Source organism: Misgurnus anguillicaudatus, chromosome 14, assembly GCF_027580225.2.
Source record: "Misgurnus anguillicaudatus chromosome 14, ASM2758022v2, whole genome shotgun sequence".
Lineage (NCBI taxonomy): Eukaryota > Metazoa > Chordata > Actinopteri > Cypriniformes > Cobitidae > Misgurnus > Misgurnus anguillicaudatus.
In genome coordinates, this window is record NC_073350.2 from 15,117,850 (window position 1) to 15,134,617 (window position 16,768).

The window sequence follows — 16,768 nt, forward strand, 5'->3', positions numbered from 1 at the left end:
AGATCCCCTTTAAGTTCCTTGATTTAAGGTAGATTTTTAAAGAAAAACACTGAAACGTACCTAATGTTGCCATTTCTAAATCTTTTCCTACATATACTTCATTTCTTTTAAGTAATTTTTGATATGTCATGTACCTAGTTTTTACTTCAATATAACCTTTACAGTTTTACATGTTTGTATAGTCTGCACATCCACACCAAATAATGGAATTGTAAGGTTCCAATGCATAAAGTATAACCCAAATAAGGTTGGATAAACCATAACAATTTGTATATTGTGTTTTGTTAGGGGAGAGTGGGGCACCATCTAACGCTTTTTGCCTTTGGCTCTGTCATTCAAAAAATATTTAAGTTAGATTTATCTTATTTTTTACACAATTAACACACACACGTTTGATACAAATGAACACTTGTTTGTGGAACCTACCGTTATCGTACAATTACACCAAAGTGACAGGAGTGCAAATGTTACAACGTACCACTTAGGTGGGGTTAATTGTAACAAACAGAGGGTTTGTTGTAACACCTGCTAGAAAATGTATACTTAAGGTGAATATTGTTAATATATATGCCTATAATAGATAGATATCCACACATTCATCCATCCAGGATCCTTCATCTTTGCATTATTCATCAATGCAAAAAGTATTTTTTTTATGAAAAGGCCACAAAATTAAGATTAATAAATCATAATTGTGAGTTATTTCTTCTGTTATTGTATTAACAGGTATCATTTTGATTAATAGTATTTACATTGTTTTCATTTCATTATTATTGTATACCACCTGAGGCTTAATTGTAACACGGTGTTACAACTAACTCTGCTGTGTAAAAATGTTTTTAATCCCAGCTATTAGTTACTAGTAGTTGCTGACATGTTTCAAAATGGTTTAATGTTTTACGTAACAAGACAGTGATTAAAATAATATAAGGTTATGGATTTGAGTGCCTGCATTGGCTTTGGTCTTGTCTTGGTTTCAACCCATAAATGACTTGGTCTTTACACACTCCGGTCTTAAAGGTGCAGTGTGTAAATTTGAGTGGCATCCAGTGGTAAGGTTGCGAATTGCAACCAACGGCTCAGTCCACTGCTCACCCCTCGTTTTGAAACGCATAAAGAAGCTATGGTACCCGCCACTGGAAAAACGTAATTGACGGAGACAACTTAGTAAGAAAAAAAATTGTCCGTTAAGGGCTTCTGTAGAAACATGGCGGCACAAAATGGCGACTTCCACGTAAGGGGACCCTCTGTGTATGTAAATAAAAATGACTAATTTTAAGGTAATAAAAACATAACAGTTCATTATAAAAAGGTCTTTATAAAACGGGCAGTTCTGGTTCTTCATTCTGATTGGTTGAAACGCGTTCTCAGCTGTGATAAAACTCACCGGTAAACCCACGGCTCAAACCGTATTACATAGCTTGTATCACTGCGCCACTGTTGTTGTGTACTGTAGAAAATAACTGTCAAAATGTCGGATTTTGTTGTCAATTTTGATTTATTGGGTGGGCTAATTATATTATATTGTATTAATTATAATCCTCAACAATTGAACAATTAATGGCGATATCCAGATAAGTGTCAATAAATATTGTTGCGTTTTCTTGTTGATTATGCTTCCGTGAGGAGTAGTTGTACCGTATATTATCCACTGGGTGGCGATCTTACACAACAACATAAACACTGATGCTTTCACTCAACACTTTAAAACTCAAGTGTATTTTTTGATCAGCGATCTGAATCGGATCTCTAACAAAAGTCATTCACAGAAATGGAATTATCCCAACATTTTGCTCAAAATTTCCGCTTCGCGTCGTGCCTAACAACGCCCCTTAGCCGTTATAAAATGCACTGGTAACCCACTGCTTCTTGGGGCTTATTGCTTTATTATACACCCATGATAATATAGTTTTGTATATTATTTTGCATTTCTGTCAAGAGATATTTCTAAAAATTACACACTGCACCTTTAACTACAAGACTATAGCCGTATAAACCAGGGGCCTTCAACCTTTTTGGGGGGGCAGGGACCCCTTGGATCCCTGCTGAAAAAAGAACTATTACAGAAAATTCTAATTGTTTTGTTGGGAATTTTATTGGTTCTAATGGAATATGGCCCAAAACACACCAATACAAGTGTATTGTTTTTTGTTGGTCTCTAATGGTATGTGTTGGTTCTATGTATTGGTTCTTATAGAATATTGCCCAAAACACACTACAGTGTAGTGGGTTTAATGGTAAAAGCTAATGGTTCCTATTGGTATTTTAATGGAAACCATTCGAATTTTCTGTAATGGTTTTATTGGGTTTTTTTTCAGCAGGGATGAGAGAGGCACGGAGCAAGGACCCCTGATAGATACTAAATGTGTAAAACAGAGATGCAGATGGCCATTGGCTGTAAACAATTGCAAAAAGAATTGTTTCCCCAAACACATTCCCTTTATCCATTGTTCAGCCAAACAGTTCTGCCCAAACTCAGCTCTCACATAGACAATGGTGATTTCTCAGGACACCTATTTTTAACGATAACCATAGGAACATTTAACACGTGGATGGCTGAAAACGCTTACAAAAGCTTTAATGTCAATCTAAATGTAAATTCCAGCCCATCCTACTGCGCTCAAACGCGACGTCAGTTTGCTATAATAAGCGCAGACTTGAACAGTCAGTGAATGTCTGAGGTCTGAACCCTGAACACTCACTGAGCTCCGGAAGTTTCTCTGTGAGTTATGCACCTGCATCAGCTTCCCTCACCTTCCGCACTGACCAATCAACTGGAGAGTGTGGACAATGATTTCACGTGCAACACCTCCACGTGGGAGGACCGCGTCTCCTCCTCCCGTGACTCCCTCCAGGAGAACGAGCCACCGCTGAAACGATTCTCCACCGGGATCTTAAACCCATCCGACGATTCTTCGGACTGCAGGGATGAAGATACGACACGGAATGACGGCGAAAGTGCCGACAAGAGTCGTTCATCTGAATCCACTCAAGATTTCGCCTCTTCTTCTGTCATGTTCTCGTATTCGGGTCAGCAGGTTTTGCCCGCGCTCCCTGCGCTCTCCGGTCACTACGTAACTCCTCACTCGGTCATTAACGGGCATTATAGCGGGCTGAGTTACGCGTACCCACAGCCGTATGGACAAACTTACCCCGACACCGGGGTCTATCCGTTTCCCGCTGTGCCCGGTAAAGCGCAGGTTTATCTGTGCAACCGAGCTCTGTGGGTCAAATTTCACAGACACCTGACTGAAATGATTATTACTAAACAGGGTCGGTGAGTTGACTTTATTTTTCTTTAAAAGTAAACTTTGGTTTTGGACGCCATTTGGGAAAATTGTCATGGAATGACTGTTCTGCACGGACTTTTTTTATTTATTATAAATTAACCTTCAGACAAAATAACTATAATTTTAGTAAAAGTGTAGTAAAATATGCTATTTTTTACCTATCATTTGTATAACCACAATAGCGTACACTGTCAGGCTGGGGTGGTATAGGTTCCGTTTTGTACCTTTTCAGGTATAAACAGTACAATATTGTACCTTTTTGGGCACATTACTACTCCTCTAAATGTTCTATGAAAAAAGGATACAAATAAAAATAAGAAATATGTATAATAATAATTTTTTTTAAATACTTTTGATTAAAAGGTTATTTGGGTAACAGAAGAACCGGTTTTAAACCTTAAACCTTTATTTTTAAGTGTATGGTTATTGTGAGATTTGTGGTTAGTATTTACCACAAATTAAACATTGAAAGAAGGTTACTAGTTAAGCCATTTTCGTAAATGAAATTGTCATTATTTTTTATAAAGCAATACATTTAGTTGTATTTATTTGTATTTTTTGTTTAATTTTCCCGCAGGCGGATGTTCCCGTTTCTAAGTTTAAGTGTTTCTGGTCTTGACCCAGCGTGTCAATATAATGTGATTGTGGATGTCATTCTGGCGGATCCGAACCACTGGAGGTTCCAGGGCGGAAAGTGGGTTCCGTGCGGGAAAGCGGACACCAATGTTAATGGTAAACCGCTCTTTATCCAAAGCGCACGGACAGCCAGGAAAATAGATAGCTACACTGAAAGCTTGATATTCATCTACGGTAATAATAAACATTACGGTAATAATGTTACACGGTGATAAAGTTATGATTGTTTGTGTTTCGAAGGAAACCGAGTGTACATCCACCCGGACTCTCCAAACACAGGTGCGCACTGGATGCGTCAGGAGATCTCTTTCGGCAAACTGAAGCTGACGAACAACAAGGGAGCTTCCAGCAACTCTACGCAGGTGATTATGTTATTTATTATGTTTATATTAATTGTTTTATTTAAAAGATGTAGACAGTGATGGAACATAAAAACAAATAGCCAGTGGATTTGGTTTGTCTTTTATAAGATGATCGTCCTCCAGTCTCTTCACAAATATCAGCCGAGAATACACGTGATCGAAATAAACGAGAACGGAGATGAAGATGCAAGTCCGGATCGAGTGCAAACCTTTATCTTTCCTGAGACGCAATTCATGTCTGTCACAGCTTACCAGAACACTGATGTAAGAACTATAGATTCATTGCATGTATTATTAATGATTTAATATTATAAAGACTTCATAGAATATGTTTCTTTCCTCAGATAACTCAACTAAAGATAGATCACAATCCATTTGCTAAAGGATTTCGGGACAATTATGATACGTAAGTGTATTGCCATGCAAATTAATGCATTGTTAATTGCTTTTCTTGCAATTTAATATTGAAATGTTAATTTGACTTCATTATAGAAATAATCATGATGTTTTCACATGTGTACATGTAAATTGTATGGTTGGGTTGCAGACCAGATCTCAAAAATAGAAATTTTTCTTGTATTTTTCTTATATTATTCTATAATGTGCATGTTATCCTCACAATTAAAACATAATTTTAATGCACTGTATGTTCCTGAAATGTTATTCAAAGGTGTTTAACAAAAGAATGTTAATACTTAGTCTTCTATTTAATAAAGACATTGTCATGTAAAGTGTGACCAAACATCCTCGTGTTTTTCTCCATGTGTCTAGAAGTTACATAAGCTGCGACACTGACCGGTTGACTCCTACACCGGGTGACACTCCTCGCTCTCACGCTCTGCCCGGATCCCGGTATACAATGACAAATTCTTTATTCCAAGACCAGTTTTTCAACAGTTACACTAAGTCCTGTTTTACAACCCTAACCCCTCACACTGGTACCACTGATCAAGCGATCACGTTCACTAACAGCCTCATAACCTCGGCACAAACCCAAGACAGCACCATGGCCTCTGGGCAGCGCTGGTTTGTTCCCTCCTCTTCTGGTGAAAGTGATGTTAACGCAGAAACTCTGCTTTCTTACACTACAGTAGGGGTCAAAGGTCTCCATAATTCTACTGGTGCTTTGGATTGCTACACGAGTCCATCCGGCTGGGATATACTGGGTTCACCAGAAATCAGCAATAAAACTTCAGGTTTGCCTGGTTGGGACCTAGATGGAAGCCTTGAAAGAACAACGCAACCAAATTACTTGCAAGAGGAGCGAGATATTTTGGAAATGGACAGATCCACACTTGAAGGCAATGAGGCTGCTGATCTGACCTGGACTGAGACTCAGTCGTCTATTAAATCAGTTGATTCTAGTGACTTAAAGATTTTAGAAGAGGTTAAACAGACTCCCTCTATCACTTCTGTTTCACAGGATCACACTGCATTAAAAACAGACACACAGGTCTCACAAGGTAATGAGAGAACTGGAGTCACAGAATCTGACTTATTTCATTTGAATAGTCAGACATCATCCTGCATGGACTAAGTGTGCAAATAAATTGTGAATGCAGAAACAGCATTGTTATGATGATTTATATATGTTTATGCATATTTATGTTAATAACAATGCAAAAAATTGACACTTAAGGATGAGAGCTAAAATCTTTAATTGTATGAACTCTTGTGCTGTTGTTTATACTTTGTAGTTGTGGACATGTTGAAAAAATGTTATGGGCTATAGTATTTGTTAAAATCTTCAGCGCATATATAACAGATATGGATCTTTTAAAGATATATACCTATGAAATACCCTTATTAATCTATTAGATTAGGTTCCTGTTTAAAATGTGCTATGTTAAGTATATTGACATTCTGCTGGTTTCAGAATGTTAGGTTAGAAATGGTCTCATTGTAAATATATTAAATGTACATTAAATCCTAATTCAGAATTGTGATTGGTTATTATTATTAATATTTCGTAATAATATTGCTAAAAGTGTATAGAAATAGCGCCGTTTGGACGCTCACGCTGCCACCTTGCGGAACATTTGGGATCTGACATTCAAACGTGCTTTCAGACCCACCTTCACAAAGGAACCCCAGTCAAATCATCTTCTTACTGTCCTCTATGTACTTATAATAAAAATATACAAAAAGTGAAGGAAAATAACATTCGCAATGTAATCACCAAATTGATTTCACAACGAAACAATTCAATTATTTAAAGGGATAGTACACCCAAAAATTAAAAGGTTTGTGTTGTTACAAACCTGTAAATTTCTTTGTTCTGATGAACAAGAAAGAAAGATATTTAGAGAATTGTTTGTAAGTAAACCATTCATGAGCCCCATTCACTTCCATTCAATTATTTAAAGGGATAGTACACCCAAAAATTAAAAGGTTTGTGTTGTTACAAACCTGTAAATTTCTTTGTTCTGATGAACAAGAAAAAAAGATATTTAGAGAATTGTTTGTAAGCAAACCATTCATGAGCCCCATTCACTTCCATAGTATTATTTTTTCCTACTATGGAGGTGAATGGGGCTCGTGATCGGTTACAAACATTCCTCAAAATATCTTCCTTCGTGTCCATTGAAATAAAGAAATGTATACAGGTTTGTAACAACACAAGAGTGAGATAATGATGACAGAATTTTCATTTTTGGGCGAACTATTCATTTAATACGCTAGTGGAGGTAGTTTTTTATCAAGCCCACAAGATGGCGCCAACTTCTCAAGGAATAAAAGTCCCACGAGATTATTATTATTATTAAACGTGTGAATTCAGGTCAATTGGAACACTTTTGAAGTCATAAATAACCTAATGCAGTCTTTGTGATCACACTGACATCATATGTGCATTTGTTGACACCAGTTTGTAAAGACATTTAAACTGTTTTAATGCCATTACATAAAATGCATCAAACCAAGTGGCATCTGCAAGTAAATTTCTCTCTAAGTTTTTCCCAGAACTTTATTGTAATAACACATTAATTAAACTTCTGTCCAGATCAATTTTTAGCTTCATTTTTAATGCATGGATAAAATCCCTGGCACTAGTTCACCACATTAGCTGACCTTTATAAACCATTTTATCTAGTATTTTATTATTTAATGTCTTTAAATAAAAGCCTTTGCTTGAAAGTTTTTTTTAAAAATAAAACTTACGGCATATTTTGTTGAAAAGTTGAAAAGATGCGGACTGTTCTGTGTTATTAATGAATTATAGGACACATGGACTTGGGTAACTCTGTGAGCGCACTGGCAAGTTCCCACATTTTTTAAATAAACTGAAGCCGCAAGTGCCGGTGTGTTTTACATCCATTCATCCACCACAACCCGGTCAGAGCTGCGTCACGCGATCACCAATGACACGCTGAAGGAGCGCAAGCACGAACGCGCGCGTGTGGAGAAAAAGCGCTCGTTGTCCGTTAGCGAAAAATCAACGATTTACTCCGTAAATTGCGTCGCCACTAAAACCATACATGACATTTTATTTCAACGTTCCCACAAATAGCTTAAAGAAATCACACGGGGAATATCAGAACAGCTAATTATAATAGAGAGGAGAATACGAGAGATGGATGAGAAAGATCAAGGAGCGCAGATGGAGCCGCTGCTTCCTGCGGTAAGAACCTGTTTCATCTTTAATCTGTGTATGCAAGAACAATGGCAAGAAGATATATGATACAAAAGCATTTACTGTGCTTTAGATGCATTTGGTTAAAGGTGCGCTGGTGGACGGCCATCATTCACCTACAGTATTCCACCAATGGAAGACATCGTGCTTGAATTATTCATTGCACCGTTAATACTTATTCTCCTTCAGTGTGAAATGGGTTCGTGTTACACAGACACGACATTTTTAATGTGACTAAGGCTTACAGGGGCATGCATTTAATTATAAACGTTTAGTAATGTTTAATGGCGCATGGTTTGGGGTGTAGATAACATACATGTGGGTCTCACTTGTGCACTGTGAGTATGCAGCATGCATCAGACATCATTATTCCTGTATCACGCCTTACATGTGATTGGAGGCGACGTGGTTGTGTCTTGTGTGTGTGACTGTGAGCTGCAATTTTTTCCTCCACCGCCCATTGTAGGAATCACCTGTTCTCCACAGTCACCCATCTACTGTATAGCCTTTGCATGCGTTTCTATGCATGTAACCAGGTATTCAGAATTGGGTTGACCAGATGATTTTCGATTCAAACTAAACATTGAACCTTAATCTGAATATTGATGGGAATGTGTCTCAAACGCCTTAGATTAACCAAAGCATATTTTAATGTCTTTTCGAGGCCTGTGTTTTGTAATTTTGTTGATAGGTTACCCCAGATAAAAACAGTGCCTCTATCACGATCTCTAGCCTCTTACTGTAATTGCTCTCCATCAATGTGCATAGTAAAAAATGGAGTGGATTTTAATAATAGTAGGAGCCATTTTATATGGGCTCATGGACAGAGCGGGGTGTCCCCACTCTTTCCACAGTAACAGTTTGGACTTTGATGGATGAGAGGGGTTGGCAGGCATCCTACTGTATGCATTCTGCTATCTCTGCAGTTTATATGCTGAAGATACTTACAGTAATACACACTGCTATACAATTGTGTTTTGCATTTTCTTGCAGTGTTATCTCTTATGTAGTGTTTAAAGATTACAGACATTTCCAAGAGCAGTGTACAAAAAACTTAAAATATACACATGTGCACGAGCTTGTATCTAGAGCTAGGGGTTTTGTCAGACACTTTAACCAGTTGCACAATCTGTCAAACTTTATCTAACTGTACTACTACGGTACATTAAAAGTCTAGAGTAAAGTTGTTCAGGACAAAAGGCAGATGCATAATAAACCAAGAGATTGTTAGTACCATTGTACAGATACAGCATTTCTAAACTTTCCATGTAAGTGTTATTGTATAATTATTCATTTGTACATACAATAATCCTACATAATGTAAAGAAGTTGAACATTGTGTGAAAATATAACATTGGTATCTTTAAAGTCCCCCTGTGGCGAAAACCTTTTTTTTTAAGTTATATTTTTTTGGCAAGTTTTATTTAGCAGTCAGTATAGGAGAGGACAGGAAAGTACAGGGAGGAGAGAGGGGTATGGGATCGCCAAATGACCACGAGCCGGGAATCAAACTCAGGTTGCCGAAAGCTTTACATGTTGGGGCACTGCCCACTACACCATTGGCTCTTATGAAAATCAAGTTTTATTGGGGTTTATATGTCTATGCTGTGTTTTATGCTTTAAAGGTGCTGTGTGTAGATTTCCGCGGAATCTAGTGGTAGGATTGCAAATTGCAACCAATGGCTCAGTCCACCACCCACCCCTTCCTTGCGAAACACAAATACAAGCGCTCTGTAGAGACGTTTTTTCAGCATGATGTTACGAGAAATCGTACATATTAGTTGGCTAATTCGTATGAATTCATACAAAGTTAATCATGCAAAAATTTACGATTCTCATCAAAAGAACAACAACAAAACCTAACCCCACACCTAACCCTAAAGTCACAGGGGTCAAGGCAAATCGTACAAAAACTTACGAATGTGGTCGTATGCATTAATACGAATTAGCCAACTTGTAAATTATGTATGAATTCTCGTGAGATAGTAGGGATGCCACAATCCTCAATACATTATTGAACCGTTCGGTTCGACCCCCACGGTCCAATACGCACATGTGAATTGCGATTTCGGTTTATCCATCCAAATCTGTCAGTTTTATATTCCCTGCACTTCTGTTAATGTGCGTGTCCGCGTGATCTGCACGCTTATAAACGCCACAGCAAGTTGATATCCAGTCACTGCGCGCTAGCTGTGTTAACTCTGCTTGAACTCTGCTTGCAATGCTGGTGTCAGATTTCATTCGCGTGCACACACACACAACAGAACAACAACAAAAAGAAGCAGCACGACTGTCTTTTAAATCTGAGGTGTGGATTAATTATTTGCGTGTGTAGATTACTTACAACATCAATGTAAAGATGCAAATTCGCGTGGGGCAATGCGAATGAGGCAAATTAGGCCTTTTATTGATGCAAACGCGCGTTATTTGCCTCAAACACGTCTTCCGCGCAAGTTGAAAAAGTTTAACTCAAGAAGAGAATGCGCCTGATGCTAAAATAAATCCCACCAGTAATCTTGATTGATGAACGCATTTTTGGTTTCTACACAGACAGCATGATGCTGGATTTAACAGTAGTGCAGTAAGGTATAGCCTTCACTTACAATGTAAAGTTTAATTTACTTAGTACAGGTATATACAATGGCCAATTTATGTAATGTAAGGAATTTACATGTTTCCCAGTTTGAATAGGATATCATTTTTATATGTCTTTATTTAATTATATCTTATATTATTGTATCAATACACTAGAAATATGTAAGATGATTTTTGCATTTACATAAAATAAAGAGAACTGCAATTAAAACCAGTATTTTTCTTCTTAACATCTCACTGTTCCTGTTACCTAAGCATAGAATAATAAAAAACACTTTAATAGGCCAAGGCATCAGAACCGAAACCGAACCAAAAATCGTGGACAATAACCGAAATATGTATTGAACCGTGAACTAAGTGTATTGTTGCATCACTATGAGATAGTGTTGTTTTTTTCGTTTAGTGCTACTGTAGAAACATGGCAACGAAAAATTACGACTTGTTGCAAAGTGCTACAAATGTGCAGTTTATGTGTATTGTGCAACCCAGTCTCACCCCATGGCGTCAATATTTGACGACACTTGACCATGCGTCAATATGTTGGCGCGGAGGGTATACCATCATTTTTTGACGAGCTGGGGACTTCAATACTATTACGTCCGTTGCATTCTCTTTCCTATTTTCTTACCATTTTCGCGTCGGTTTAGGGTTAGATTTACATAATGACATTCCTACCCAAACCTAACTCTAACCCCAACGCCAGGTGACAACTGTTTAATTTCACGTACCTAACAACGCCAGGTGACAACTGTTTAATTTCGCGTACACTGTTTAATTTTGCGTAATCTTACCCTAAACCGACGCGAAAATGGTAAGAAAATAGGAAAGAGAATGCAACGGACGTAATAGTATTGAAGTCCCCAGTTCGTCAAAAAATGACGCGAAAGGTATACCCTCCGCGTCAACATATTGATGTATGGTCAAGTGTCGTCAAATATTGACGCCATGGGGTGAGACTGTGTAGGTATTGTGTGAAACTGGACTTAGCAGTTATATGTCTGAAACTGCAGAATGTAACATCTGTTCCATATATATCTATGGTCCGAGGTGGTACAAACAATTGAAGGCGGGGACTACTTTGCATATTTACATATGGTTTGGTGTAGAGATACAAGCTGTTTTAAAGCATTAAATAATTACTGACACAGGAAAAACTTTTACATATGCTAATAAAATGCTCAACGATGCGTTTTAAGTGATAAAATTATCGACTACAGGGGGACTTTAATACCGACTGAATAAAGTTATGTCAGAGATTGAAATCATACTTTGATGCTCATAATTAGATTATGAGATTTACCTGGATTTCCCAGACAGGGTCACAAATTCCAGTTATATATCATTTCTAAAATAAATGTTGCAATGAGACATTTTAAGTATTTTTTACATACTTCTTTATCAACTTTTATGTTACTCAAGTTAAAACATTGTAATATAGAGTTTATAAATGGGTAATAAATTAACTCTGGCAGTGCTTCTCAAGCAAGGTTTAGTTTTATTGGTGAGGTGAGGGATTGATTGATTAGAATGCCATTGGCAGAGATTCAGCAGTGGGTTGAGTTGGTCTGGTACACAGGTTCAATCCCCTGGGCTGGTACATTGAGTTGTAGCTCTCTGTGAGCTGAACAGATGCCAGTGATCTGTATCCCAGAGGGCCGTTCCTGACCATCGTAATTCACTGTCCGCTTAGCTGCAGCTGGTGCCCTGAATGCCGCTGTGTGTGTGGGATAAAGAAAGTTAAAGCCAGTAAATCTCTGTCCCTTATTATTAATACATTTACGTTTATGCATTTGGCAGATGTTTTTATTCAAAGAGACTTACAGTGCATTAAAGTTATATATTTTATCAATGTGTGTGTTCCCTGGGAGTCAAACCCATGACCTTTGTGCTGCTAACACAGTGAGGAACACGAAACAATACAGATTTATTATGTATAAACTGAACTATTGTATTTGGCTGGTAACTGAAAAGCGCTTACTCTTTTAACATATCTATAGATTATTGCCATTAATGCAGTATTTTTCCTTTTCAAAATGTAATTGTAATCCATGTCAGCTGATAACATTGGAAATATTGGTCAGATTTTTGTCCAATAATTAAAATTTCCCTTTTCTCAGCCCATCTCTGACTGATTAGCAGTATCAAGCAGCAAATCATGATTCATGGCTGTGACAATCCAAAGGCTATTTACAAACCAGGACAAGCCCTTCTATGTGTCCTTGCCCTAACTTCATGTTTTAATAGGAAGTAAGTCAACAATGGAAGAAAAAAACGACAAGGTCTTTCAGATGAATGTGTTAAATCGAGTCTGTCCTCTAAAAACCAACCCATAATGTCATTTGTTCAAGCAGCGCATTACATCCTATAGTTATGTTTTAAAGTAGGGGACCCTCTAGTTGGCTTAAAAATACAAATGTTAGTGTTGTGTGGTTGGCATAAAATGACATTTGACAGATGCTAAACAAAAATTACGGTTTGTCTACGTTTGTTTAGTTGTATGTGAACTTTTTACACGGTCCCTTATCTACCATTTCCCCAATATTTAATTAATAACATTTGCTTTAAAGGAAAACACCACTGTTTTTCAATATTTACTGTTATTACCTCAACTTAGACGAATTAATACATACCTATCTTTTTTAAATGCTTGCACTTAATCTTTGTACATGGTTTCCCGCAGCATATTTCAGTTAAGGCGGCCCGCCTAAGCTTGTAAACCCTACCGCCTTAACTAGATCGTCCAAAAAAAAAAAAAAAATCCGCTGCACAAAATTCCGTCAAGTGCATCTCGGAGAACAGCGCGTGGGCGCATCAAACCGCGAGCGGGGACGCGCGCCACACGGCCGAAATGAGAAAGACGTGGTCAGGACCATCACTGTCTAGCCAGTTGATAAAACATCTCATAGAATAGCGCAGACGCGCTATACACCGCGAGCGTGCACGTGCACCACACGGCCGAAATGAGATAAGACGTGCTCCGTCATGTCTGGAGGATAGCCTGTTGATAGCGTGTGTCCGTGAGAACTGTAAGTGGACTTATGTTTTGGGTTTATTTAAGCCTGTTATTGTATAAGTCTACAGTTTATTTATGGTGGACTTAGTTTGCAGCACTTCGAACCTCAGGTGTAGTAATATTGAGAGAAGTTTGAGTGAGAGGGGGGAGTTCACAGGAGTAATGATGTTACTGCCCGTGGCGCCCGGTGACTTCTTTTTTCGAGGGCGCTCAATGCAAAGTTCGTCACAACATGTATGTAGCCCGTCATGTGTGTGGTTCCTTATTTCAAAATATGCACGTCGAGTGATCCTATCACATGTCTTGTCAAAATAAGTGCCTGCTGCAGACGTGTCCAAAGGGTTTATGATAAAAGAGATGCCTGCGTTTGCCAGATACTCACATAATCTCATGCGTAATCAGAGTTTACTGTTAAGGGAGTGTCTTGCGTTTATTCTGTCAACGTGAGCGTCTCTTTTATCATAAACGGTTTTGAAGCATGTGCAGCAGGCACTTATTTTGATAAAACGCGTGATGCACATGGGTCACATGACACAACAAACACATATTTTGAAAACGCAACCAACACACATGACACTCCGAACACTAATTTTGAATTAGCGCCCCTAGGATGAGCAGTCATGATGGTTACTGTGCAACGAGGTCGAAGTGCTGCAAACTAACCCCGGATTTCCACCGACTGCGGAGCGGCTGCAGAGCGGGTCCGCTGCGTTACGGCTCCGCACTCGGCCGTCCGTCAATACCCACCGGATCCGTATTTGTTGCAGAGCGGCTGCGTGCTGAAGTGACGAGGACCCGTGAGTTCTCGCAAATTCACATGAAGATCGCGCGATATCTAGTTCTGTCTCCGCCCATTATGACGTTGAATTATGACGTTATTACAAACCAGCCCCGATCCCAACACGAGATCTCGTGAATTCAGGTATGCTCACGCGATAAAGTCATGGCTCCGCCCTGCGGAGCTGTCCGGCATCCGTCAAAAATAGAAGCTCTGCGTATTTGTGCCGGAGGGCTGCGGATGGCCGGAGCTGTGACGGATTCGGAACGCAGTCAGTGGAAATACACACATTGACTTGAATGGAAACCGATTGACTCCGCCGCCGCTCCGCAACGGATCCGCAGCCGTTCCGCAGTCGGTGGAAATTGAGGGTCAGTGCTTTTCCGCTATACAATATAGTTCTCATTTTTTATGTTAAAATCACCAAGTTTTATTTTGAAGTCATTCTCGTGTAACTACTTATGTAACAGTTTTTAAATAGGAAAAAACATGGAAGTGTTTGGAGGCTTCTAAATTCATACCTATTTGGATCCTAAAGAATGAATGGGGCTAGGCTAAATGCTAACACATTCACAACGCGCTGTGCAAAGATTAAGTGTACGCATTGAAAAAAATAGGTATGTATTAATTTGTCTTAGTTGAGGTAAGAACATAGTAAAATATTGAAAAACAGTGGTGTTTTCCTTTAAAATATCTGCGTTTGGCAGACAATTTGGATAAGTGACTTTAAACATCTCTCATTTTCAGTAAATGTATATGTGACCCTGCCCTAGGATGATTTTACATCAGTAAATCCCCAAAATTACCTTTAGCTGGGTTTTCAAAGGCAGGTTCATATATATGGTCACATAAAAACACACATTATTTATGTATTGTAAGACAGCCAAACTTGTTTTATAAGTACAGGTATAAATAAGCCCACTTAGTATAATAAGAGTAATTTTATTTCCTTTTTGCTTCTTTGCAGGTTCAAAGTCCTGGTAGTGATCACGGGGTAAGTGCCTGTTCTTTATTTCCTATTACCTAATATTCCCACTGTGAGTGTTTTAATGGATTCGTTGAATTCATTTCTGATTGCCATTATGTGTATGTGAGTGAGTGACGGGTGTTTAAAACTCATTCAAATGATATGATTCATGATGACTCACCGAAGCAGATTTTTATTTCTCTCAATGAGAGGCCGATGAGGTATTTAATGTGATATATGTGGACAGTTTATCAATTGTTGTTATGAACTCCGTTCAAAAGCTTTTGGCAAGCAGAACATTTAATAAGGAGAGCTACTTTTAGGTACTGATCTATGATTAGTCTTTAGCATGCACAAGAAAAAAGAAAGACAGGGCGAGAGAGATAGAAGCTTCTGGTCAGGAGCGAACTGGACAGAGGCCAGAATGAGCAGACGGTGTGACCGGGAGAAACATGCTGGTCCGGAGGAGATGGAGATCTGAGACCTGTGGGGAACGTTAGCCTGTTACACGTCTCCACATTACAACCACAAAGATACATGCGTACACGCTCGATTCATCACATTAATAACCAAACACATCCTGCTTTAAAAGCCCTCAGTGCACTTAAGAATGCGATTATCCTTGGGTTTGGTTTGTTTGATGATGTGCTCGATGGAAATGTTGATTTTCAGGAAAGTGTTCGGAAAGTTGTTCGTGTATGGATTTAACAGATATACTGTAAAGATAAGTGACATACACTCACTTAAAGGACTAGAAACAGCATACTTATACTTTGTTTGACCCACTTTCACCTTCAGAACTGCCTTAATTCTAAGTGACATTAATTCAACAAGGTGATGAAAGCATTCTTTAGAAATGTTGGCCCATATTGATAGGATAGCATCTTGCAGTTGATATAGATTTGTGGGATGCACATCCAGGGCACGAAGCTCCCATTCCACCACATCCCAAAGATGCTCTATTGGGTTGAGATCTGGTGACTGTGGGGGCCATTTTAGTACAGTGAACTCATTGTCATGTTCAAGAAACACATTTGAAATGATTCGAGCTTTGTGACATGGTGCATTATCCTGCTGGAAGTAGCCATCAGATGTTGGGAACATGGTGATCATAAAGGGACATGGTCAGAAACAATGCTCAGGTAGGCCGTGGCATTTAAACGATGCCCAATTGGCACTAAGGGGCCAAAAGTGTCCCAAGAAAACATCACCCACACTATTACACCACCACCACCAGCCTGCACAGTGTTAACAAGGCATGATGGATCCATATTCTCGTTCTGTTTACGCCAAATTTTGACTCTACCATCTGAATGTCTCAACGGAAATCGAGACTCATCAGACCAGGCAACATTTTTCCAGTCTTCAACTGTCCAATTTTGGTGAGCTTGTGCAAATTGTAGCCTCTTTTTCCTATTTGTAGTGGAGATGAGTGGTACCTGGTTGGGTCTTCTGCTTTTGTAGCCCATCCGCCTCAAGGTTGTGCGTGTTGTGGC

The 16,768-nt window shown here is 38.8% G+C and overlaps 2 protein-coding genes across 2 annotated transcripts in view; both read left to right on the plus strand.

The window, feature by feature from the left end:
- The first annotated feature begins 2,349 nt into the window (after positions 1–2,349).
- tbr1a (T-box brain transcription factor 1a) lies at positions 2,350–5,853 on the plus strand. Its single transcript, XM_055183900.2, has 6 exons — positions 2,350–3,277; positions 3,868–4,022; positions 4,167–4,288; positions 4,397–4,552; positions 4,633–4,694; positions 5,060–5,853. The coding sequence occupies exons 1-6, from the start codon at positions 2,730–2,732 to the stop codon at positions 5,823–5,825; spliced, it is 1,809 nt and encodes a 602-aa protein (XP_055039875.2). The 5' UTR covers positions 2,350–2,729; the 3' UTR covers positions 5,826–5,853.
- Positions 5,854–7,633: 1,780 nt separating this feature from the next.
- The window catches only part of slc4a10a (solute carrier family 4 member 10a), a 51,911-nt gene continuing 42,776 nt past the window's right edge, over positions 7,634–16,768 (plus strand). Inside the window, exons 1-2 of the mRNA XM_055183895.2 lie at positions 7,634–7,907; positions 15,273–15,299. Of these exons, the coding sequence (XP_055039870.2) occupies positions 7,860–7,907; positions 15,273–15,299 (75 nt within the window). The 5' untranslated portion in view covers positions 7,634–7,859. The remainder of the gene's footprint in view (positions 7,908–15,272; positions 15,300–16,768) is intronic.